A 25,864-nucleotide genomic window follows, 5' to 3' on the forward strand; every position below is an offset into this window, starting at 1 on the left:
CATTCATAAGAAAGGTTAGAGACTAGTCTTAGGGTATGATATAGGTCCAGAGAGTGATATAAATACCTGAGATACGTTCGTAAGGAAGGTTGATCAGCATAACCACAGCCGACAGAGCTCCTACGTCAATTTTCAAGGTAGGGATTACTCTATAGCGAAGATATGGGTACAAGAAGATCTTGGGCCTTTGAAATGTATGAAGGACTAGCCTAGAGAGATATGTCTCACATAAATCATAGAGAGAAGAAAAAAGAGCGAGAAATGTCTAGAGAGAGGGGCGTCAAAGGAGAGAGAGATTGAGAAAATTCAATTTCTTATTTTATAATGCATAGAGAGAATCCCAAACCTCTATTTATAAATGGGAGACATGAAATAGAGTCCCCATCCAATCAACCTATCCTAAATCATAACGACTTCTATTGAAAACTAAAGACTTAGTAAGGACTCTAAACTCCTTCCTCTGACACTCCTTCTCTAAAAGAGACTCCTCAAAATAATTAATCAACTAAAGACTCTAACATAATTAAGTAACTACCTAATTAACTCTAATCGACTTCTAGACTGAGAGACGTCTCTTAGAACTCTCCAGCATGACATGCCCCTTAGGTAGATCCCGCTTTTTAATTGGCTTTCCTGCTCCACTTGACATATGTCCTACTCCTTATGGGTTGAGGGTGTTGGTTCACTACTGCACACAGGGGTGCTACCTTGTGCATGGTGTGATTGTCACCATGGTTGCCGCTATCATGGATACAACTAAGTGTTGTGGGCTAATCGAGTTGCTAGCTTGGTTGAACATGCTATCAACTTGTGACATGTTGTTATGGCTTTGGTGACGACCATGTCGGGGGAAGAATCATTGCCAGTGACCAATATATCAACGGGGTATTCAACTCCATGGAACTATCGTGTAGAGATTGGGGCCTCCAAAGGCCACTGCCACAGGTGGCCTGAGATTGTGTCATGCTATACATGACCTCCCTAGAAGCTTGCTTAGTTGCCATATCAGGTGATGATTGGTTGCTAGTGTATATCACTCTCTCCAATCTACTTGGAGTCTCGCATGCATTCATTATGGTGTTCGATCTCTTTATTGGCAAATTGATACAGGTAGATAATCGATATTCATCATTCATCCTTCTCCATTCGAATTCAGCTAGTTTGAATGGGCAAAGTAAGGAGGAAAAGTCCATCATTGGAACTTTATCGTGCAATGTCCACGATAAATTTCTAAGTGACATCCATTCTTCACAAGTGAATTCCCTCATTCGTATTGACCTCAATCACAATACGGTCCTTTACATAGCGTTTAAGCTTTTCTACTATTTTTGCCAACTTAACTTTCATCCTCGTATTTGGATCGAATCCCATATCATACATCTTTTTCACAATTGCGACTATATTTGAATATAATTTTTGAAGCACGTCGTAGAATTCATACCGATTTCTAATTCGAGTCTTATGATTTGATGAAGACCGAGGGCATTATCGCTCGAATTCCATTATGAAAATTTTGAGCAAGAATCATTCACTCTGATACCACTTATTACATTCTAGATGGGCTCAATTAGGTCTAGATTTAGTCAAAGTCAAAATCAGGTAAAGTAAAAACTAGCTTTGGAGGCTAATTAAGAAAGGATTTTGATGCATCTCTGATATAAACTAAACCAAAGGCTTGTTGGGCATCTAGGGATGTGTGTTAGGTAGGGTAGGTTGTTGGAGGTCAGGGATCACTAACATAGGATGTTGGATGGCTGAGATGCCCCAACGATAAAAACTACACGTTCTGTTGAATTGACAGGGTGTAGTTTTGGTATTTTGGGTCCTGAACATGTGTAGGGTCTTAGATAAGATTGAGATCAGTTCTAGAGGTTGTTTAATAGGTCTATGAAGGTCCTAAAGGGGTCTACACAATCAGGTATGGTCAAGGTATGTGCAAAAGATTAAAAGAAGCAAAATAGCCTACAAAACAGGACTGCACTTCTCCTTTAGATGTTGTCTTGGTTTAGATGGCTTAAGCAACCTTGAAAAATGTTAGAGACTGGTCCTAAGGTATGATATAGGTCCAGAGAGTGGTATAAATACTTGAGACATATTCATAAGAAAGGATTGTCAGCAGAACCATGACCAACAAAGCTCCTATGCTGATTTCCAAGGTAGGAATCACTCCACAGTGAAGATACGGGCACATAAGGGATTGGGCCCTTAAAATGAATGAAGGACTAGCTTAGGGAGGCTTGGTCTCACATGAATCATAGAGAGGGGAGAGAAAAATATGAGGAAGGAGAGAGACATCTAGAGAGAGGGATGTCCAAAGAAGGAGATTGAGAAACTTTAATTTCTTATTCCATAATGCATAGGAGAACCCCAAACCTCTATTTATAGATGGAAGGCCTGAGATAGAGTTCATATTCAATCAACTTATTTTAAAGCATAAAGACTTCTATTGAAAAATAAAGACAAACCAAGGACTCTAGAGTTATTTCTCTGATAGGACTCCTTCTCTAAAAGCGACTTCTCAAAAGAACAAATCAACTAAGGACTCTTCCATAATTAATTAACTACCGAATTAACTCTAATCAGCTTTTAGGCTGGGAGACGTCCCTTGAGACTCTTCAGCATGGCACGCCCCCTAGGTGGACCCTGCTCCTTAATTGACTTACCTCTTCTACTTGACACGTGTCTTGCTTCACCTTCTCTTACCCTGGACTCTAGATCTCTAACTTGTCACCCATTAGAGAAGTCATGTCATCAACCTATGCCCCACCTAAGCCTAGACAACTCTCACTGCCTATAGAAAAAGGCATGTAGATCCTGGACCTCAGATTCACACCATCTTCTGAAATTTAGGTCGTAACAAGTACAACCATAATTCAAACAAGCGATAAAGATAAACAATTTTCTATATTCAAAACGCAGAAACAAAAATGACATACGACTGGTGTTTCCATGTATAAACAAAATCGAGAAAACTTAACGTGCAATGTTCTACACACCACCACCAACTGAAACTCACATGCAATTATCCAAAAAATTGATAAAAAAATATTAAAATAGATATTATACATGAAAAACAAGTCAACCAAGGGACATAACTAACACATACAACCAATTAAAAAAAGCATGTTTTTACCTGAAAAACAACAATAAAAAACTATTCACCAAAAAACCTAGTTGTCGATAACCTTACAAAAAAAAACTCGGTTGAGTAAGGACGATGAAGTCACTGTCGATGGGTTTACCAGAATATTTGTAGGAGATTCATCGAAAAAATGGTCGAAGGGAGGCAAAATTCAGGGTTTGCCATGGCCGGTGAACCGTTGTTGATGAACCACCGCAATGAGAGATTTTTACAAAGTCATCGACTATCAGAGTATTCTCCTGACTGTCATTGAAAGACCGTTAGAAAGATTGGGGACCACAAGAACCTTAGGGTTGTGAAAATAGGAAATTCAGATGCAAAAAATGGGTAGAGAAATGAAGCATCATTTATATGGAACAAAATTTTGCAATATCAGACTTTCATAAATTTTTTGTAATTTCGCAATACATCGTGCAATACTCTTTTAGATTTTTATAAATTACGGACTTCTGCAACACTAAAAAGTAAAAAGACAGTATATGGGACAAGATTTCACAATACTGGTGCAATGCAAATAAGTTTTTTTGCAATATCAAACTTTGGCATTTTTTTTGTAATTTCGCAATGCGTTATGCAATACTCTTTCAAAATTTTACAAATTATGGACTTCTGCAACACTTAAAGGTATTTTTGCAACACGATTTTGTTGCAATTTTATAATATCCAACTTTTGTAAATATTTTAGAATTTTGTAATACTTCATGCGATACTTGTTTGAAAATTCGCAAAGTATGAACTTCCACAACACTTAAATGGATTTTTGCAACATGTCTTATGATAGTCATCCATAATTTCACAATTATCGGACTTTCACAAATTTTATAATTTTCGCGGGTTTTCACACAAAACTCATCACGAGTTTTACAAATTTTTTAGAATTTCACAATCTTTTTTGGAATATTGCAACCTCCGATGCAATTTTGTTGACGAGCTTCGTGAGTGTATTATTTTAGCATCATGATGCGCATAAATTTAAAAATTGTATTTGCGAGAAGTAAAAACATTCAAAAAATATTGAGAACTTGCAATATTATCCATTCAGCAGATTTGGTAAATTATAGGGTATTTTTTAAAACACGTCCTTTCTTGCTTTTCTTTATCCATGTCGTGAAGCATTGGAGTGTGCTTTTGTACATTTCCAGTGACAAAGGCATGTGGTTCACTGACAGGTTTTGGATGTGCATCTTCATGATAATGGGGGACCAAACTCAATTTCTCTATGAGCAATCTCCCAAAAAACAATGGGCAGACAAAGTGGGTGAATGCTATCTTAGAAGAGTGCCTTAGACATTATGTGATGGCAAACCAAAAGAATTGGATGACCTTGCTCGACATTGCTTAATTCTGCTATAACCTTCACAAGAGCAGTGCCACTAAAGCAAGTCCCTTCGAGTTGGACACAACAGCCCCTTACACTGATAGATGTGGCCCTTTCAGTGCAGGGGAAGTGCTCAACAGCAGTGAAAGTGGCGAAAACTCAAGAGGAAACCATGGAAAGTGCTCATGATTACTTGGATAAGGCAGTCAAGAGGATAAAAAAGTTTGTTGATCGACATAGTTGGAGTTGGAAGTTGGGGACAGTTACCATTGTTCACCTTTTATGTGCACCAGTTCCATACATAATGAAGCCTTATGACTATGCTCATGTTACAGATATATCATGGATGTTTGCAGCTTTATTGTTTTATCCACAGGTGAAACAAACAGGATTTGTATATTTTAACCAGAAGATTTGGGTTCATATCCATAGTCTTTGTAGGGTCATCTTTCCAATATTTGGGTTCATCTCAGATATCTTTAATGTTTATTCCAGTTGATCATTTTATCAATCACTACTAGCTTCTCTATTGTTAGTTTTAAACTAGTGTTATATGTTCTTTATTTTCTGAAGCCTATCATTTTTAGGCTTTTCACTTTTCAATTTGCTTTAAGTTTTTTTTCCTTGGTTTTTTAAAATATGCTATCAATAAACATATTTCACATTTGTTTTTGAAGATTAAATGAAGAATTTATCACTATAGCCCAATAACGTGGTGCTTGTGGAAGTGATGTCCAGTGTATTATCTGCTGGAAGTGATGCTTGTGGCCACATTCACGATTAGGTGCCTGCAACACTTAAGAGCTCTCATTGGCAGCATCTGCCGGTGAACAGGAAAGGCAGACAGGGTGGGGGAAGCATCAGCCTAGCAAGAGCTCCAGCTGGGCTAATTCCTCCCAAATGCTCCCAGGGAAATAAACGGCGGGAAATGGAAATTTGAGCTCCATCTGAATAAATTATACAAATGTAAAACACGGTTGAAGCTGAACGTGTTGAATTTCTGTGCATAAATTAATCAGATAAAATCTCTGATCATGGAGCAAAAATGTAACAATAAGAACCTGTACACAGAAATTATGGTCATTGGGCACAGAAAGGAGAGAGCCTGTCAATAAATGTTGATCCAGATAAGTATACGAAATAGGCTTCATCTAAGTTGGGATTCTTGTTTAGTCTCTCAAATGGTCATCTCCGTCATCAGGAGATTGATCACGATCACCCCTTCCTGCAAAACCATTCACAAATAGCCAAACAGCATACTTATGCTGTAAATGAAACAAAAATCTATAGGAAATTACAGAAAGCAACTACCACTACGTTCAGCAAGTTGATTGATGAAGCTTTCATCTACTTTCAGCATAACAGACACATGACCAACTACCAGTATCAACAGAATTATTTCTGTTAACTCGATGCAGAGCCTACTACGGCTCTATGAAAGTGAAAACTTATGAAGACAAAACTTTCAGAAATCCATAAACTTTACCTTCAGAATCAATATGATGACTCCAATCAGTTGCTCGAGGATTAATCATATGCATTGTCCGAGGTTGAAGCATGAATCCGCTTCCCGCCATATGATCACTACTCCCTCCTTTACCTGAAAACTTTGATGAATCTGACATTGATCTAAAGCTTACAGGTGTAACTGATGATCCAACCATCGATGACGGCAAGTTGCTAGCTGAAGCTTCAACTTTTCCAGCATGGCTGAAATCTTTCTTTCCATCAATCACAAATGAACCAATAATAACCTGTAAATACTGATCAATTAGGGCTTGTACCAAGAGAGCATGCAGAGAGACCAACGAATTAGAGTTCCCCACAATTGCAGTACCTGCACAGGGCTAGCTGCAATCAAAGGACCACCAACACCACCTCCAACAATACGACCATCTGACCCAGATAAGCACACACTAAGTCCACCAGTTCTTGATGATGCTCCACCAATTTCTGAGTGTAGGAATGACCCCGATAATGACAAAATCTCAAACCGGCCCTACAAATGACCGGGTAAAACCATTGTGATTTTGAAAGGAGAATCAAAACACCAACCCCTGTAGACAGGGTTACATGGCACTGCCACACATTTGACATAGTGGACCACATTACACAGCACTACCGCGCATTGACATACTTCCAAGGAAAAGGGCAAACAGACATCCAGTTATACAGTTTGGTGGAATATGATGGTGCACATGATGCATAACAAATATCAACCATGTTTCAACTAAAATTGTGAAACCGAAACAAGTTGGAGAATGGCAGCTAATTCCAATTTATGATGGAGAAATTAGAGGAAATCAACATACAAATATGAGAGGCACATGAAAGAGAAGATGAGCAGTCAGTGAGAAACAAGAATAGACATGAGATAAACAAACTACCAGACGGTTGGGCTCCAAGCCTGCATGGTGATATTCTCTGTCATGATTGTCAGATGAGAACAAAAGCAGACAAACTTAAGATATGAAAGGAATCAGGAAGTGGGAAGCCATGTGAAGAATCACTTCATGAGAAAGAATATTTGACAACATGAAAGAGAAGAATAATGGATGGATGGAAAATAAGTACCTTATTGGAAAAAAAAATTATTAATCAGTAAAAGCAGATGGTGACTAGGAGTCAACCAAATATAGCAAAGCTCAAATAGTATCAGAGTTACAGGTTCCTATTCTAGATATTCTGATTGAAGGTAGGCTTGAATTCAACCAAACCGATTTAGCACAGATATAGAATTTCCATGATATTGGACGAGGTATCCTTGAAACAGTTCCTTTTCAACCACTCTACCCACCATGCCGGCATCAGTCACCACTTTGATTTCCTGAGGGTCACTGGTCCAATTAAAAATTCTCCAAAGCAAGACATAGGAGTCCAAGACATTCCTCCATATCAAATTCAGGCCATGCATGATTAAATAGCTTCTGGAAAAAAGAACAGAACCCTAGTGCAACGATTGGCCAGACAGACTCCCAATTTCTTTAAATTAACAAATGTGTGTAATCTTCCTGAAGATCCAGGCAAAACATCCTAGTGCACGGTGAACACCTCCAACACCAAGCAGGATGCTTAGGGAGTAACTCCATTCCTGACCCATGCCTGCCATGTAAAATGATGAGATCTATGTCATCTGGGTACAGGTGCGGGTATGACAATTCCAAAAAAAGTGGGTACGGGGACACGGCTGTATATATATTAAATATCACATAAATACAAAATAAATTGAATATAATCTAAATATATATGATATATCTAAAATATATATTATATACTGAAAATATAAAGTTACAAACTGAAAATATAATTATGAATTATAAACTAAATACAAACTTGTATGTACAGAAGCTAAAATGGCGTGTCGACGTGGGGATACACATGTCAACAAGGGTACGGAGGGAAAAATGGAGTGTCCGGGTACCATAGGATGAGATTGAAAGGTGCCATCCTTTGAAACCTACCACCACAGGTCATCACTCTAATTTGACAACATTCATATTGACACTTTCTCCATAAGACAGGCAGCTTTCATATTCCTTACCTTTGAGACTCTTGGGAAAGGTTACAAACAAACCTCCCTTCATGCATCAGGCAATGAGATAAGGTACAATCAGGTCTCTTGGCAATTTGGAGTCATGCTGGAAATCCACCAATAATGCCCTGTCTTCCAACCACTTTACATTTTTCAGATTTCACTTTTTTATCTGTTACAATTTGCCTAGACTTTCCCAATAGTCTCCCAAGAAAGACATTTTTTAAGATCTCCCAGAAAACTGCATTACCAATACTGGATATTGTAATATGTGGATGCATAGTAGTACGGCAACATGTTAAGAAGATGATGGGTTCACATTTGAAAACCAATAGACATAAGACGAAAGCTTCTTAAAAATAAATGGATCAAGTGATAAGTTGCTAGATTAAATATGGAAAAAAAATCATAAGTTATCATGGATACTTTTTCTAAGTGTCTAGTATTCATAGATGTGTAAATGCAGATACAAAAACATTTCACTGGTAATGATAAGGAATTTTAAGGGATTTCCACCTCATATGTCACAGTCCCTCCTGACATTGCTGGTTGGCGAAGACTTGCATTAGATATTGATCCATTTGCTGACAGGATACAAATAGCACGCTTGCGTTGCTGCATGAAGGACATAATTTTCTTGGAAACATCCTGTTCATAAACACAAATCTTAAAATCTAGAAGTGTGATAGAAACTCATGTGTACCAACAGAATACAAAATTAAGTTACACAAATGAAACTATCAACATTTCAGTATTCTAAGTTGATAAGCATGAATATAGGAAGATCAGCAGATTGCAACCATAAAGCAGCCCATGTAAACAAGCAGAACAATTTCTAAAACTCAAGGATAAACGAGGAACATATCCATTAATCAAATGAAAGTAATTAGGGACAATGTGTGGCACGATCATCTATAATGGCTGAACTTCCTGCAGAAGGATATTGAAGTAGTTTTGTAAATTACAGTAAAGATTCTACAATAAGGGATGTGTGACCTGTCAAAATGCTTGAAATTTTTGGAAAAAGGAATCAATTACTTGAACCATTTTTAAAATGTTGTACAGCTCAAGCATGCCAAGGAAGCATACAAACAACTCTTGAAAATGAAACACCAAGAAATGATTTTAACACAATCTTATTAGTTGAAATAATGATCATCAAAAAACATACTACGATCAAGAAACATAGTTCACATTGAGAAAAGAAATGAAATTTAATCTCAAAATATAATCTACATGGTTTCAGTTGAAACCAGCAAGCACACAAGAAGTTGAAGTAAACTTGACCTGGTTGAAGTTAGTAGATTTGACCCAGTTGAAGTAAACTAAATAAAGAGAACTAAACTTTCAGAACCAAGGTAAAAGATCTATATGATCCAAAAGTCAATGCAATGGATTAGTACACCCAGGACCCTGTGATAATGCACAAGAACCTCCAAGTCCATACATTAAAATACCTGAGCTAATTCAGAACATCGATTTCAAAACTGAAAAAAGTCAAAGTACAAAGAGTAGAGATCTTTCATCATGGTTGCTATAAGATCATTTTATTATTGATTCTTTTTCAATGTGCAGGAATCCATTGTCACCAAGTGGCGTGGAACCCAACATTCCAAATCATAATCCAAATGCCAAATCGAAATGCATTTGAATACTAACAAGATACAGACTAATATAAGTTTTGTGAATAAATGATTTCATTCATAATGAAGAATAAAATACATAAAAATAAAAATATAGATTACATAAAAACCTCACTACAAAGTATGCTCAAGAACACTCAAAACACCTAGAACTACCTATCACTCTCTCAACCACATTTAAGTACACACGCCCCCATATATATACGAGGTAGTCCCAAATAGAGCTGTTGGAACAGTCCAACAGCTATATTGGATTAGTCAACTCTATGTTGACTAGTCCAAAAAGAACCTAAATATAAGAAAGAAAAAAGAAAAATAATAGTTACAACTAGTTACAATATTTACATATATAATAATATATGTATACACATATACAAATATGTATACATATAGATACATGTATATATATATACATATATTGCACATATACATATTATATATATATACATTTTAACAACATTTATCTTAACACCCCCCTACCTCAAACTTACAGTGTCTCACTGTAAGTTTGCAATTACAAAAGAACCCTTTACATAAAATGTCTTCATTGACTCCATCAAGTTCTACATAGGAGGTGCTCTCGATCTTCAATACAACAACAACAACAACTACGCCTTCATCCCAAAACAATTGGGGTCAGCGATATGAACCAAAAAAGAAATTCATTTTGGGTCTTCCACATGAATCCTTTTCCTCCAATCATTTCTATCCAACGCCATGTCCTCGGTGAGGTTCAAAGCATTCATATCCTTTCCTATCATCTCCATCCAAGTCTTCCTAGGCCTACCCCGACCTCTTTTAACTAATATATTTTCCCATTTCTCCAACCTTCTAACTGGAGCATCATTAGGCCTTCGCCGAATATGTCCAAACCACCGTAAACGATTCTCTCGCATCTTATTTTCAATGAGTGCAACACCTACCTTCTTACGTATCTCTTCGTTCCGAATCTTATCTTTTATTGTATTTCCACACATCCATCTAAGCATCCGCATCTCAGCTACACTCATTTTTTGAATATGATGTCTCTTGGCAGCCCAACATTCCGTACCATATAGTAAAGCGGGTCTAATAGTCGTCCTATAAAACTTTCCCTTCAACCGCAATGGCATTCTACGATCGCACAGCACTCCATTAGCACTTTTCCATTTCATCCACCCAACCTTTATCCTATGATTTACATCTCCATCAATTTCTCCATACTTTTGAATGATGGATCCCAAATATTTGAAATAATCATTCACCGGTATATCTTGCTCACCAAGCTTCACTACACTCCCATCACTACTTCGTTGCTTACTAAACCGACATTCCATATATTCAGTCTTACTCTTACTCAACTTAAAAATACAACCCAATTATACACGAAGGGTCTTTAGGATCTTCAATATCATCAATACTTGAGAACTTTCAAATAGAGTTACAAAACAACCCAATTATACACGAAGATATATATTATAAAACATAAAATAAGATTTAAAAAATAACTATAGATTTATTAGTTATATATTATGGAAAGAGGATAGTCAAACACACCAAAAAAAAATACAACATAGAAAATATCAATAAGGTGAGTCAAAAAAATTCAAAAGCATTAAACATAAAAAAGGTTTAAAAAAATAATTTTGGAAAAACAAAATCATAAATAAGAGGAACATACCTCAAAGATAGTCACAAAAACATATATTTCAAGAAAACATAAATCCTAATTAGAAAATTTGTCCACAAAAATTCAAACAAGCGTGTGTATTTAGATAATCATGCATGCATAACATTCCAAGGTTTTAAAAAAATAAATCATTATATGCTCTATTATACAAAGGGTCTTTAGGATCTTCAATATCATCAATACTTGAAAACCTTTAAATAGAGCTAACAAAACAACCCAATCATACACAAAGATATATATCATAAAACATAAAACAAGATGGAAAGAGAATAGTCAAACACACCAAAAAAATACAACATATAGAAAATATCAATAAGGTGAGTAAAAAAAAATCAAAAGCATTAAACATAAAAAAGGTTTAAAAAACTAATTTTGGAAAAACAAAATCATAGATAAGAGGAACATACATCAAAGATAGTCACAAAAACATATATTTCAAGAAAACATAAATCCTAATTAAAGAATTTGTCCACAAAAATTCAAGCAAGCACATGTATTTAGATAATCATGCATGCATAACATTCCAACAACAACAACTACTACGCCTTCATCCCAAAACAATTGGGGTCGGCGATATGAACCAAAAAAGAAAATCATTCTGGGTCTTCCACATGAATCCTTCTCCTCCAATCATTTCTATCCAATACCATGTCCTCGGTGAGGTTCAAAGCATTCATATCCTTTCCTATCATCTCCATCCAAGTCTTCCTAGGCCTACCCCGACCTCTTTTAACTAATATATTTTCTCATTTCTCCATCCTTCTAACTGGAGCATCATTAGGCCTTCGCTGAATATGTCCAAACCAACGTAAACGATTCTCTCTCATCTTATTTTCAATGGGTACAGCGCCTACCTTCTTATGTATCTCCTTGTTCTGAATCTTATCTTTTATTGTATTTTCACACATCCATCTAAGAATACGCATCTCAGCTACACTCATTTTTTGAATATGAGGTCTCTTGGCAGCCCAACATTCCGTACCATATAGTAAAGCAGGCCTAATAGTCGTCCTATAAAACTTTTCCTTCAACCGCAATGGCATTCTACGATCGCACAACACTCCAGTTGCACTTTTTCATTTCATCCACCCAACCTTTATCCTATGATTTACATCTCCATCAATTTCTCCATACTTTTGAATGATAGATCCCAAATATTTGAAACAATCATCCACCGGTATTTCTTGCTCACCAAGCTTCACTACACTCTCATCACTACTTTGTTGCTTACTAAACCGACATTCCATATATTCTGTCTTACTCTTACTCAACTTAAAACCTCTTGCTTCCAATGTCTGTCTCCATAATTCTAACTTAGCATTAACCCCAACTCTAGACTCATCAATCAAAACAATATCATCAGCAAACAACATACACCACGGCACATTTTCTTGAATTGATCTCGTAAGCTCATCCATCACTATAGCAAATAGGAAAGGGCTTAAAGCAGATCCTTGATGTAACCCAACCGTTATAGGAAAATTGGTTGTCACCCCTCCACAAGTGCGGACATTGGTTACTACTCCTTCATACATATCTTTAATTATACTAATGTACTTGAGATAAACACCTTTCTTCATCATTGTCTACCAGAGAACGTCCCTAGGTACTATATCGTATGCCTTCTCCAAATCAATAAAAACCATATGCAAATCTTTGTTCCTCTCTCTATATCTCTCAATAAGTTGTCTAAGAAGATGTATAGCTTCCATAGTTGATCTTCCAGGCATAAAACCAAATTGATTCTCCGATATCACGACAACCTTCCTCAACCTATACTCAATCACCCTCTCCCAAAGTTTCATAGTATGACTCATGAGTTTTATACCCCGATAGTTTGTGTAATCTTGTATATCACCCTTATTCTTATATAAAGGCACCAAAGTACTCTTCCTCCACTCATTAGGCATGCTATTTGTCCGCCAAATCTTGTTAAAAAGATTTGTCAACCATTCTAAACATTTCTCACCTAAGCATTTTCAAGCCTCGATAGGTATACCATCTAGGCCAACTGCCCTTCTTGATTTCATTTTCTTCAAAGCCTCTGCAATTTCTTTCTTTTGAATCTTGCGCATGAAGTCATGATTCATCTCATGAAAAGGAATGGAGAAGTCTCCAAGATCCTGAGCATGACTTCCATTAAATAACTTATCAAAATAATTTTTTCATCTCTCCTTAATCTCCTCATCTTTGACTAAAACCCTTTCGTTTCATCTTTTATACATCTAACCATACTCAGATCCCTCGATTTTCTATCTCTCATCTTTGCAAGCCTATAAATATCCTTCTCGCCTTCTTTGGTATCCAACTTGTCATAAACCTTTTTATATACCTTATCCCTCGCATTTCAAACTACTTTTTTAGCTTCCTTCTTTGCTATCATATACTTTTCCAAATTCTCATTATCACGACTCTTACTTAGATTTCTATAACACTCTCTTTTAACCTTAATAGCTAATTTGACATCCTCGTTCCACAATGATGTATCCTTACCTAGCGGTGCACCGCCTTTAGACTCACACAATACCTCCTTAGCCACCTTTCTCACGCCACCCGCTATCTTATTCCACATTGATTCTGAATCATCCTCGATGCACCAATCAGCTTCCTTAACTACCTGCTCTACAAACATTCTTTGTTTAGCTCCTTTCAGTGCCCACCACTTAATTCTAGGATTTATCCTATATCTATCCTAAGTCATACAAACTCTGCTAGGGAGGTGCCGCACCCGAGTCGACACGCTCCGACACGGGTGCGGCTTCGGACTCGGCCTGGACTCGGTCAACGCTGAGTCAGACTCAATCAACGAGTCAAGGACGAGTCTGTCCACATTTTGGACTCGGTCAACTTTGACCGAGTCCAAAAATGTCCATTTGTCCCTAAAAAACAAATTTTTATATATTTTTTATTTAAAAAAATATAAAGAGTCACAGTCACAGTCACAGTCACAGTCACAGTCACAGTCACAGTCACAGTCACAGTCACAGTCACAGTCACAGTCACAGTCACAGTCACAGTCACAGTCACAGATTGTGTTGTGTTGTGTTGTGTTGTGTTGTGTCTGTGCACTTTTTAAAAAAATAATAATAATAATTGTGACCGTGCACAGGCACAGGCACAGGCACGGGCACGTACACGCACACGGACACGGACACGGACACGGACACAGACACAGACACAGACACAGACACAGACACAGACACAGACACAGACACAGACACAAACACAAACACAAACACAAACACAAACACAAACACAAACACAAACACAAACACAAACACAAATTGTGTTGTGTCTGTGCACTTTTTTAAAAAATAATATATATATATATAGCCGAGTCCCTGTGTCCAAAAATTTTAAAATTGCACCGCACCCGTGTCGCACCCGCACCCGCACCCATGTGACATAGTATCTATCCCTTTTGCGGCATTGTCTAATTCTAAGATCTAAAATTAAGACTCTATATTGTGTAGCTACACTTTCTCCCCTGGTATAACCTTACAATCGATGCAACAACCCCTATCTCTCTTTCTAAGTAGGAAAAAATCTATCTGACTCGTATTAACCCCACTTTTAAATGTTACTAGGTGAGACTCCCTCTTCCTACACTAAGTGTTTGCTAAGATCATATCATAGGACAAACCAAAATCTAAAATCCTTTCTCCACTTTCGTTTCTTTCTCCTATACCATAGCCTCCATGGATACTCTCAAATCCATCTCAACTAATGCCTACATGTCCATTAAGGTCACCGCCGATGAAAAGCTTTTCTCCATAAGATATCCCTTGTACTACTCCATCTAAATCTTCCCAAAATTGACGCTTAATGGAATCATCTAAACCTACTTGAGGTGCATAAACACTAATAATATTAATAATATCCGTACCTAATACTAATTTAATAAGTAAAATCCTATCACCCTTCCTACGGACCTCAACTACATTATCTATAAACTCACGACTCATAGCAATCCCAACTCCATTCCTATTTCTATTTATTCCTGTATACCAAATCTTATATCCTCGAGGTTCTATCACTTTTGCCTTCTCACCTACCCATTTGGTCTCTTGTAGAAATAAAATATCAATCTTTCTCCTACACATAACATCTACTAACTCTACCAACTTACGAGTTAAAGACCTTATATTTCAAGTGGCTAACCTAATTTTATGGTCTTGGACTAACTTCTTTACCCCCACCCGTCCAACAAAGTGAGGGAACCCTTGCCTATTTGACACCACGCTTGGGCGCCGGTGTGACACGTCGCTTCTGGGCGACGACCTAGCAACCCTTACCCATTTATCACTGCCTCCAGGCCTATAGAGTACAGCGCGTCGCTCAATAGGGAATGCCCCAACGAAATTCTCATATTGGTTTATATTCATAGGGTATGACTAAGTTTTTATGCTGGCTGTCAATGGCCTACCGCAACCCTCCTCCTTTATCCGGGCTTGGGACCGGCACTGCATAACATTCCAAGGTTTTAAAAAAATAAATAGTGTATCATACTAAGCAAATTCAACAATCATGCATACAAAATGTTTTAAACTTTAAACACAGCCCACAAGAGGAGAAGACTAAATTTACACATATATCCAACATGTAGTTATATTTAACACATGAATACGAATCTTTAACTATCAAGAACAAGATCTAAAGAGAACAATTAAACAAGACAACTCACCATGGAGTTAAATCCATACGAGGAAATAAAATATTCATGGAAAGGGTTTTTCAAAGAATAATCATTTTTCTTACAAATGTACAAGGGAAACAATGAGGAAATTCAAAATCTCACATACAACAAAAACAAGAGAAGTGATACTCTGCAACAATAGTTTGGTTAGATAGATATTTTATACAAAAATGATCACAACAATTTAAATTTCAATAATAGTAACATCACTAAATACATTCAATATGTATCAACCTATGAAATCAAGGCATATCATAATGCACGCTAATGGATCATTCAAACATAATTATTTCGCATATAAGGGTAAAGGGTAGTGGAAAGATTAGAAAACACATGAAGAGATTTTTAAAATCCCACATACAACAAAGTTTAATATCACAAAAGGAGAAATGATATTGGCAAATCCCAACAATAGTTTGGTCACCACAAGTAATCACCTCATTAGACCTCCAACTCAAAACCTCAAAATTGAAGTGTATCAGCTCATAGGACAAGAGATCAAACACAAATGTCAGCTATTACCAAACCGGTGACCATGCACCAATAAACTGGTAATCGAAAATAACAACACCAGCTACAACCACAAGAGATGCATGTGCCTCACCTCATAAATGATTATAAAATTGCAAATACCATCAATGGGTCCACATAACTCACCACATTGATAAAAAATATCTCTTGTCTAACAAAAATAACACCCAAATAAGAGATATGAGTGAAGAAACCAACGAGATAAAGAGAGCTTGTAATGAAATCAAACTAATGTCATCAAGAAGACAAGAAAAAAGATTTACAAATCAAAGCAGGGATATTAAATTTTACAAACTTTCGAAACACCATAGTTTCAAAAATAGATAGTCATCGTGGATAAACATAATTATAAGTATTCATCATAATAACAATGGCCAAATATACAAATGAGTGATAAAACACATTTACAGAATCAGAGATCAAACAACCGTAAGTTAGGGCCAAACTATATGCTGACAATCTAAACTGACAAAAACCGAGGTGCACACAACTCACCCCAACAAACATCTCTGGTTCAAAAAAAGCAATATTCATCCAGAGGCCAACCAACTATCATTCAGACCCAAGATAAGTGTCAATACGACATTCATAAACTTGATAATTCAAACTGATAAGATGACTTGAAGTGCACGCATAACTCACCTCAACGGCTAACTTCGACCCAACAACAAGGCCAGAAAGAAATGATGCATCATATAAAATTTTGTGATGGACAAAACAAATGTCATAAGAAGGCGATATAAGCACATGAAAACTGATTTCCAAATAAGAGAGTTTATACATAAGAATCAATTTGAAAAACAAAATTCTCAACCAAACCCAATATAGATAGATAAATCATGTGCACAACAAGATATCAATTGATAATTTTTCATAAATCTTTTGCAAGCAAAGGCAATCAAGATTATATCAATAACATGGTGAATGATCATGACCAATATAAGCAAGCTATATAGAAAGATAGCTCAATTTAGATCATAAGTCTACTATGGGACAACAATGACATGTAACATTAAGGAAAAAACACATATAGAGATTCTCAAAGAACCATATATAAATCTAAGAGCATACATAATTATCACCAATCATGAATACTGAAAGCAATAAGATAATCTAATAACTTATAACCGCATTGCTATACAAAAGCTATGAATTTTTATACCATATACTAAATATCACTCACAATGCATCAAATATAAACCTTCTAAGGGGCACAAGCACAAGAACCCACTAAGGGGCAAAATACAATCCATAATGGGAAAGCAAGTTAATATTATGTCACACAAAATGCATTCAAATATATGTGAACAAAGCATCCAATGCAAAAGTCATTTTCAATACGAATGACAAAGAAAAATGAACACAAAATCCAAGATCATTCTCAAGCATAATCAATCAAGGATGTTTTCAAAGAATTAATTTTGCACAATGAGTGCAACATCTTAAAGTCAACCATTGAAGCCACATAATCATAAAAATATGGGACATGAGCATGTTGATATGAGAGCATAAAAAATATCCATGGTATTACCAAATAATTTAAAATCATGATGACTCAAGGTATATATCATACAAGAATCTAAAGTTCTTAACGAACACATTTTTGACATGAAATTGGCATAATATACCCAAAAATCATGCTTTGACACATGCTTACAGTCACCAATGATCATAACGATAAAAAAAAATACAACAAAAATTAGTATTTTGCAAACAACATGAAAAGCATAGTATTTAAGAGTTTAAGAAACCACATAATGTAATATCTCATAATTTTTCCTATATTTTCAAGTTTATAAATACAATTTTTAATTAAATAATTATATTTTATATGTCTAAAATTGAAAATAATATAAAAAAATACATGTTCATATATGTGGGCTGACGTCAAGTGAATTTGGACCTGGTCCAAGACCCATTGACGAGATCCATATAAATATATATGGGGGTTGACGTCAATATGGATCTGGATCCAATCCAGGATCCATATTGGCTAAGACCCTTGTATATGTATATATATATACATATATAGGTGCTGACATCAATATGAATCTGGACATGGTCCAGGGTCCATATTGACTAATACCCATGAATATATCTATATGTATATATGGGCTAAATCCAAACAGATTTGGACTAGGGTCATGGATCTAGCCCAGAGCCATAATCCATCCATAAACTTTTAAAATAAAGAGGAATTTAAAACTTGAATTTTAAAATAAATATATATATATATATATTAAAAGTAGTCATGATAGGGAAGAGTTCTACCTTTAGTAGAACTCTAACCCAAGTCTGTCTAGAAGGGCGCGTCACCCCCTAAGAAGAAATCTCTTGAATTATAAGAGAGAGGCTAAGCTTCTCTCTCCCAAAAACGTCAAGTAGAAAAGAGAGAGAGAGAGAGAGAGAGAGAGAGAGAAGAACCTCTTCAACGTCTCCTCCTTCTTCCTCTACATTTTCGCAAATCTAAAAGCAAGGTACAGGATCCTCTTACTTGATTCGATAAGTGTCTTAGGTTCGCATGGGTCAAATCAGACATAGTGATTTGATGATTGTTGATCATGTCTAGTCCATCGAAACCTATGCTTTTACTGTAGTTATGTGTCCGGTTCGATAAACCTTGTGGCGTGTGTTGCGTGCACATGAGAATCAGGCCAATGGTGTGTTGTGCACACACACATAACCTTTTTTTTCTATGTTGAAATTAATAGCTAAATCAATGAAACTTAAATCTTTTATTTGTTTCTCAATTATCTAACTATGGATGTAATGTTTCCTTCTCCTCTCATGATTATCGAGTGTAGGATCGCTAGTCAGGGAAGCTTATTAGGGAAAGCCATAGAGAAGGAGGTTTCTACTACATGAATTTTTTTAAAATACCCAAGAATATATTTTGTTGTAATGTTTATAATTTGGATTTGGATCTATGGCATAAGAGACTTGGCCATCCTAATACATCCAAGATTTAGTTTTTTTAAAAGATGTAAAAATTTTGTAATTTTGAAAATTTTACATGTGAAAATTGTATTCTTGGTAAAATAAAGAGATTACCATTTCAAGAAAGAACCTTTGTTTCTTTCCGACCACTTGAGTTAATATATTCAGTTATATGGGGACCAACACCTGTTATATCAAAATGTGGTTTTATGTATTATGTAATCTTTGTGGATGATTTTATGAGACACGCTTGGATTTATTTCCTTAAACAAGTCTGAAGCTTTCTTACATTTTCAAATATTTCACAATTTAGTCAAAAATCAATTCAAGAATGATATTTCCATTTTTCGCACTGATTCAGGAGAAAAAATTTTATCAAAAGAAATTACCTAGACCTATACGGTATCACACATCAAAAATCTTGTCCTTATACCCCTCAACAAAATGGTTTAGCTGAAAGGCAGCATAGGCATATTATAAAAACAACAAGAACTTTGCTTATTACAAACCAAGTACCTAAAGATTTTTGGGTTGAAGCCGTATTAACTGCAGTTTATCTTATTAATAAAATGTCATCTTCTTCTTTAAAAAATGTATCTCCTATTGAAAAAAAATTAAACAAGTCCCAGATTACTCTAGATTGAAAGTTTTTTAATGTAAGTGTTTTGTTTCTACATTGCCAGTAACTGGCCTTTTCATGAACGTACCAAGCATATTGAGATAGATTGTCACTATGTTCGAGAGGAGTATCTACATGGCACTATTGATCTTCCATATGTTACTTCCGAATATCAGTTGGCAGATTTCTTCACCAAACCTTTCGCTGCTCCTAGATTTCACTTTCTCTTGGACAAACTTTCGATTATCCAACCTTAAGTTTGAGGGAAAATATATGTATACAATGTATATGCATTTTGTACATACATACGTATACATATATGTATATGTACTAAGGTTGCCTGACTAGGAAGCGGAAGCGGGAAACGATATGGGAAGCAGAAGCGACAAGCAATGCATTTTAAAATGTATAGGAAGTAAGAAGCGATTAATTTTAAAAAAAAAGCAATATAAGAATTGGATGGAAATCAAAATAAAATGCAAATAAAAACTAAAATAAAAGTGACTTCTTAAATTTCATGATTTTTTAGTGTAAGAATTAAATTTTTAACAAAATCGAAAAAAGATGACTGCCAATTTAAAGAAAGCACATGGAAGTGAGTGTGAAGTGTGGGAGGAAACACGTAAAAAACATGAAAAGTAGAATGAGGAAACATATAAAAGGAATAGATGAAGCATGTAGAAAGTATAAGAGAAGCGTAGGAGAATCGAAATTCTCAAAGTTTCAGAAGCGATGAGTATCACGCTTCCGAAGCGAGTTTCCGAGAAGCGGGCTTCCCACCTATCTAAGAAGCTTCCAGTAACTCTAATATGTATATATATAAGTAACTAGGTTTGTTTAGGTTTTTAACTTTTTTTTTCTTTTTGGTTTGATTTCAACTAGTCAACAAAGGTTGACTAGTCAAACTTAAAGGATGTTGGGAGGGTCGGCCTCTCCCAACATCTCTTTGGAGGCTCTTTGGAATGTGTATATAAAGGGGTGAAGCCCCCTCACTAATGTTATGCTTCTTGCATGGATTCCACTTGAATAAACAATATTTTTATTTGTGAGTGTTCCTTGTGTGCCCATTGAGTGGGTTTTGTGTGAATGGTTTTTTGTGTCTTCATCTTGGTGTTTTCGTGGATCTTATTGTAGCTCTTTTGTGTATCCACTTTGGTGACTTGGAGAACATTATTGGAGGTTCTCATTTCCTTACACTAGGTACCATATCCATAGTTCCTTACAACGAATTTTCCACTTGAAACAGTTTTTATTTGAATCTCATCATATTTAAAATACTGCAAAGTTGCAAACATTATCTTACCTACACTTTGTGATTATTTAGAGATTTATGTTAGGCAGACAAAGTAGGTTTGTTGCCTCTTATAGGCTTATAGCTTAATGTGCATACCCATGTATGAATTCTCAGTGGTACAATCATTTTAGCCTATTAGGGTTCAACTTCGCAAGTGCTTCTGGTTCTAAATCTCAAACAACTTTACAAAGATGATGCCTTGCAGCACTTTTGCATTTTTTATTTTTTCTAACCTTGTTCAACCAACTAAAAACACAACTTTTGTTTCTAATTATCAATCAATTAGTTTCTAAGGATACATAATGCAAAAAGAAAAAAAGAAAATTTGCTGGATGCTAAACTAAAAAGTGCAAAAGCAAGATAAAGAGTGTCTAGCAACATAGCATTATGTACATATCATTACCAATTGAGGTGAACCAGACCAAAATTTTAAAGACATTGTCTTCACCAAAATAAACAAATAAAAGCTGCAGAATGCAAACTTACTTGAAGACACCTTTCAGTGGGACTCTTTTGAATGAATTAATAGTAAATCAGATTTAATCATAAAACATCTGTTTACTAAGAAAATCGAGGAGTTTTTTTAAGAGAATTAGGATCAAACTGGTGTTTGACCGGGTTAAACATTTGACATTGACAGAGAAAATCAAGGTTTCTTATTTTGACACAGTACAAAGAACGTTGATGCAAGCAGTTTCACAATCTCAATCAAAATACAAGAATACAATTACAACACTGATACCCACTTCTCCAGCTGCAACCATGACCACATGAGGTGTAAATCCTTGCCCAGCATTACCTGCATTATAATTGAAAGCAAGATCAGCACGGTTTATTAATTTTCAACTGTCACATCCCAAAAGCATCAACAAATTACATTCCCAAAATACCTCTACTAATGATGCTAGCTAAGCTTCCTTTGACATATTTATTTGCTATTCTTAAAGGTTGTCTCAACATATGTATCTAAGGCTCTAAGCTATAACCACAGATATTTGCATTAGCAATTTACTAATGAATCAATCTATTAGGAGAAATAAAAAATAAACAATGTTCTCAAGATAATCTTAGTATTGTTGTAAATAATAAAGGAAAATTATGAAACTAGAGAAATCAAGAAAATAATTCTTATTAGCGTTTTCAAAACAAGATTAATAAAAAAATGGAATTATCAGTGACAAAAATAACAAGAAAAAGAAAGATATCACAATGTTACAAATCAAGATATTTTGAGATCTTCTTGTCATGATATTGTTGCGACAATATTTTCAGAACAACATACAAATAAGAAAACATCTAGTTTTTATCTTCCAAAATTAGTGGGATATTTTGAACAAGAATATGATTTAGCTGTATGCAATCTCTTCTTTTCTCACTTTCTGCAGCCCGATACTGAGCATCATAAGATAGCTGGAGTTAACACAAACTTATAAAGCCTCCCTATCACATAATAGACAACCAGTTTGTCTCCATATCATCCATCTAATACAAAAAACTGTTAATGAAGTTGCTATAAATCCACAATTCCGTTACAAAATACACCTCACTACCCATGGCTACTCCACTGCAGTACTACAACCCAACACGCTCCTATAATACATGTTATAGTATCGATTGTCTCATACATATAACAGGAAGTATTCTAGGAACCTTTCTTGCAACATGGCCAGAAGCTTTTATATCCACCATCCATGAATACCTTCACCTGGCAGAACCATATTCAAACTCCATCCCCATTAAATAGTTGTTACTAATGACTGCAGATGAAGGAAAAAGAAAATAATGTGATTCGTTAACAATATTACAGAAGTTTATAGATGCTTGTGCAGATTCTTTTACCAAAATTCATTACTGCACAACAGCCCGCAGAGATGAGACCACATGCTAAGAAACAATCTGTTTGTTTTTTACAATGGAAATTGATCTCCCGATCAGTCATAGATCCTTAGTGATATAAACTGGCTTTGTTAAATTCAAAAAAACCACTGCATAACACATAAAACAAGTCATCCAATTATTTTGCAGGGCAGAGAAAGCCATTTAATTCAACCCTACACAACCGAAGGGAAGATAAGTGATGATAAAGGCATCATTCTGAAAAGTCTTTCCATTACATCTTCATGACAGAAGGAAGTCGTGGAACAGAGGGGAAAAAACTTGATAAGTAATACCTCCACTGAACAGAGTCAATTCGACATTTCTTGGGACCGTCCACAAGAATAGACTTCTGAACACGAATTCTCTTTATTTCTTTGAAAACTTGCAAGTAAAGTGAACATATATTCCCTTTTCAAAAAGTAAGTGCGCAAATGAAATGCACAAGCGTTCACTGCCTCCAAGCCACATCATGACGCTCTGAAGAGGAAGAAGCTTATGAAGACACAGGTCTCAAAACTCATTCTCTACCAACGAAATCATTTCTTAAGTGGATCAATATAATTGCAGACACTCGTATGGAATACTACATTTCTTCAGTAAAAACAACCAACTCAACAAGTTTCATGTAACGCGACAATCAGAATTGAAAAACGATATTTCCTGCAACTTTTCCAACAAATACTCGATTTGTTCAACAACCCACACTGCGCAAGAAAACGATTCCTCTGAAAAGTCCTCAAGCCATGCACGATAATGAACCATGAAGGTATCCATTTCATCTACCAACAACCAAGTGCTTGAAGTCAATCGAACAAAGAAATACATAAGCCAATGCTATTGTCAGCCATGCAAAGGAAATTGATAGAAGCCAAAATTTTCATCACCACATAGCAAAACTCTCAAAAACAAGATAGGGGTTTCAATAAGCTTTCACAAAACAAGAAATGAGTGTTGAAAAACTCTAAAAAAAATCAATGGGTTGCCCCCAGAGTGAACGAAAAGCGTACCGAGAGCGACCATTTGAGCCTTCTTAGCGGAAGAAGGCTCTTTCTTGCGAGCAACGGAGGAGAGAGGAACACCAACCGCGGCGGCGTGCCTCACGGACCCATCTGCACCGGGACCGTACTTTCTGGGCCGACCTCGTTTCCTCCGGACGACCTCCGCAACGGTGGTGGTGGGTCTCCCACCAGCCGAGTGAGGGAAGACAAGGGCAGCCCCTTCAGAATAAGGGGAGGAGGAAGAAGCATTTGGGTTGGAGGCAGGAGACCCAAATATGCCATTGTTGGCTAATGGGCCTACCTGGTAGTAAGAGTTGAGGCCGCTCTCATTGCCCTCCATGCATGGAAGAAGAGAGCTATCTCATTAAAAAAAAGAGGAGCACCAGAAATTGGGGGCAAATCCTTTTCTTAGTTATTTATTATACTCTCTCTCTCTCTCTCTCCCTCTCTCTCTCCTCATTTTTTGGGATTGTGAAAGAGAGTCTCCCTTATATTTTTTTTTATTAGTAGAGGAAGGATAGAGAATGTGCATGTTTGGGGATGGTATTCTTTTATCACTAGATATTTGTTTTTATTTGGTGAGTAAAGTGCTGGTGCATTATTTTATCTTGAAAGGGTGGCATGGAGGGCATCTTAGGACGATTGGAGACATTCCAAAATAGGAAAAGCCTTGGTTGGGTTGCCATGGCTTGACTCCAAACAATATCCATCTTCTTGAACTCCAAATTTTCTTGCCTATCAAATTCATGAACTTGGATATTTTCAAGATTCTTCTTTAGTGACCTGGATAGTGCATCCAATGCCTAGACTTGATTTGGATTGTTGATTTGCACTGTGGATGAGAGAGAGAGAGAGATTCAATTATTTGTGATGATCTAAGTAACTGAAAAAAGGTTGGTTATCGATATTATTTTATTTTTCCAATCTTGATCAACTATCTCACTTAGTTAAAGGCTAAGAAAATCATGTCATAACCAAGCGATATAAAGTATAATCAGATTAAATCAAGGATTTTTTTTTTTTTTTGTAGAATCTAAGGGAAAAAACCCCTCTTCACCGACCACATATTGCCTGGGCTTCGGCAGCAAAGAATGCTGCATGTAGGTTTCGGACTTGTGACGACAAACCCAATGCACTTTGTTCTTGTGCTTATGCCATATATAACTTCTTAATACACCTTTTTTTTTTCAGGATAATTACAGAAAACTATCTCAATCACTCGCCAGCTCATTGGTGTAAAAGCACCAGGTCCCTTTACCAACCAAAGAGCATAGTACCCAATTTAGGCTGGAAGGGACCCACACCTGTGGGTCTTGAAATCGTAACATCCCTTTGACTTGGTGATGTGTTGGCACTCAACAAGATAAGTGGAGCCCTCACGGCAACTTTCCAATAAACCAATTGCATTATACATTTGCATTGTTTTTTTTAATATGCATTTCCATGCTACCTAGCCTTGGTATACACGGAGAAACCCAAAGCCTGGTAGTGGGTAGATCATAGACGACCCCTCCCCCCAAGGTAGGGGTGGACTCCATAGTGGGCGTCAGCTTCTTTAGGAAGGTGACACCCACAGAAATTGAACCTTAACCACCCATATGATAGCT

The 25,864-nt window shown here is 36.2% G+C and overlaps 1 protein-coding gene across 1 annotated transcript; it reads right to left on the bottom strand.

Moving 5' to 3' along the window:
- Positions 1–5,437: 5,437 nt before the first annotated feature.
- On the bottom strand, positions 5,438–24,706 carry LOC149829739 (AT-hook motif nuclear-localized protein 10-like). The gene is made up of 6 exons (XM_090016076.1): positions 24,267–24,706; positions 22,128–22,180; positions 8,509–8,640; positions 6,298–6,459; positions 5,947–6,214; positions 5,438–5,685 (listed from the first exon to the last, which is right to left on the bottom strand). Exons 1-6 carry the CDS (start codon positions 24,595–24,597, stop codon positions 5,630–5,632), a joined length of 1,002 nt encoding a protein of 333 aa, XP_089872202.1. The 5' UTR covers positions 24,598–24,706; the 3' UTR covers positions 5,438–5,629.
- Positions 24,707–25,864: the final 1,158 nt, after the last annotated feature.

Source organism: Nuphar pumila, chromosome 8, assembly GCF_984573655.1.
Source record: "Nuphar pumila chromosome 8, dmNupPumi1.hap1.1, whole genome shotgun sequence".
Lineage (NCBI taxonomy): Eukaryota > Viridiplantae > Streptophyta > Magnoliopsida > Nymphaeales > Nymphaeaceae > Nuphar > Nuphar pumila.

Excerpts from the sequence above, each read along its gene's own strand:
- LOC149829739 (XM_090016076.1), bottom strand. The coding sequence starts at position 24,597 with ATGGAGGGCAATGAGAGCGGCCTCAACTCTTACTACCAGGTAGGCCCA. Across the intron at positions 22,181-24,266 it reads GGCTCAAATGGTCGCTCTCG|GTAATGCTGGGCAAGGATTT; the intron begins GTACGCTTTTCG and ends ATTATAATGCAG. Across the intron at positions 6,460-8,508 it reads GAGGGACTGTGACATATGAG|GGCCGGTTTGAGATTTTGTC; the intron begins GTGGAAATCCCT and ends GGTCATTTGTAG.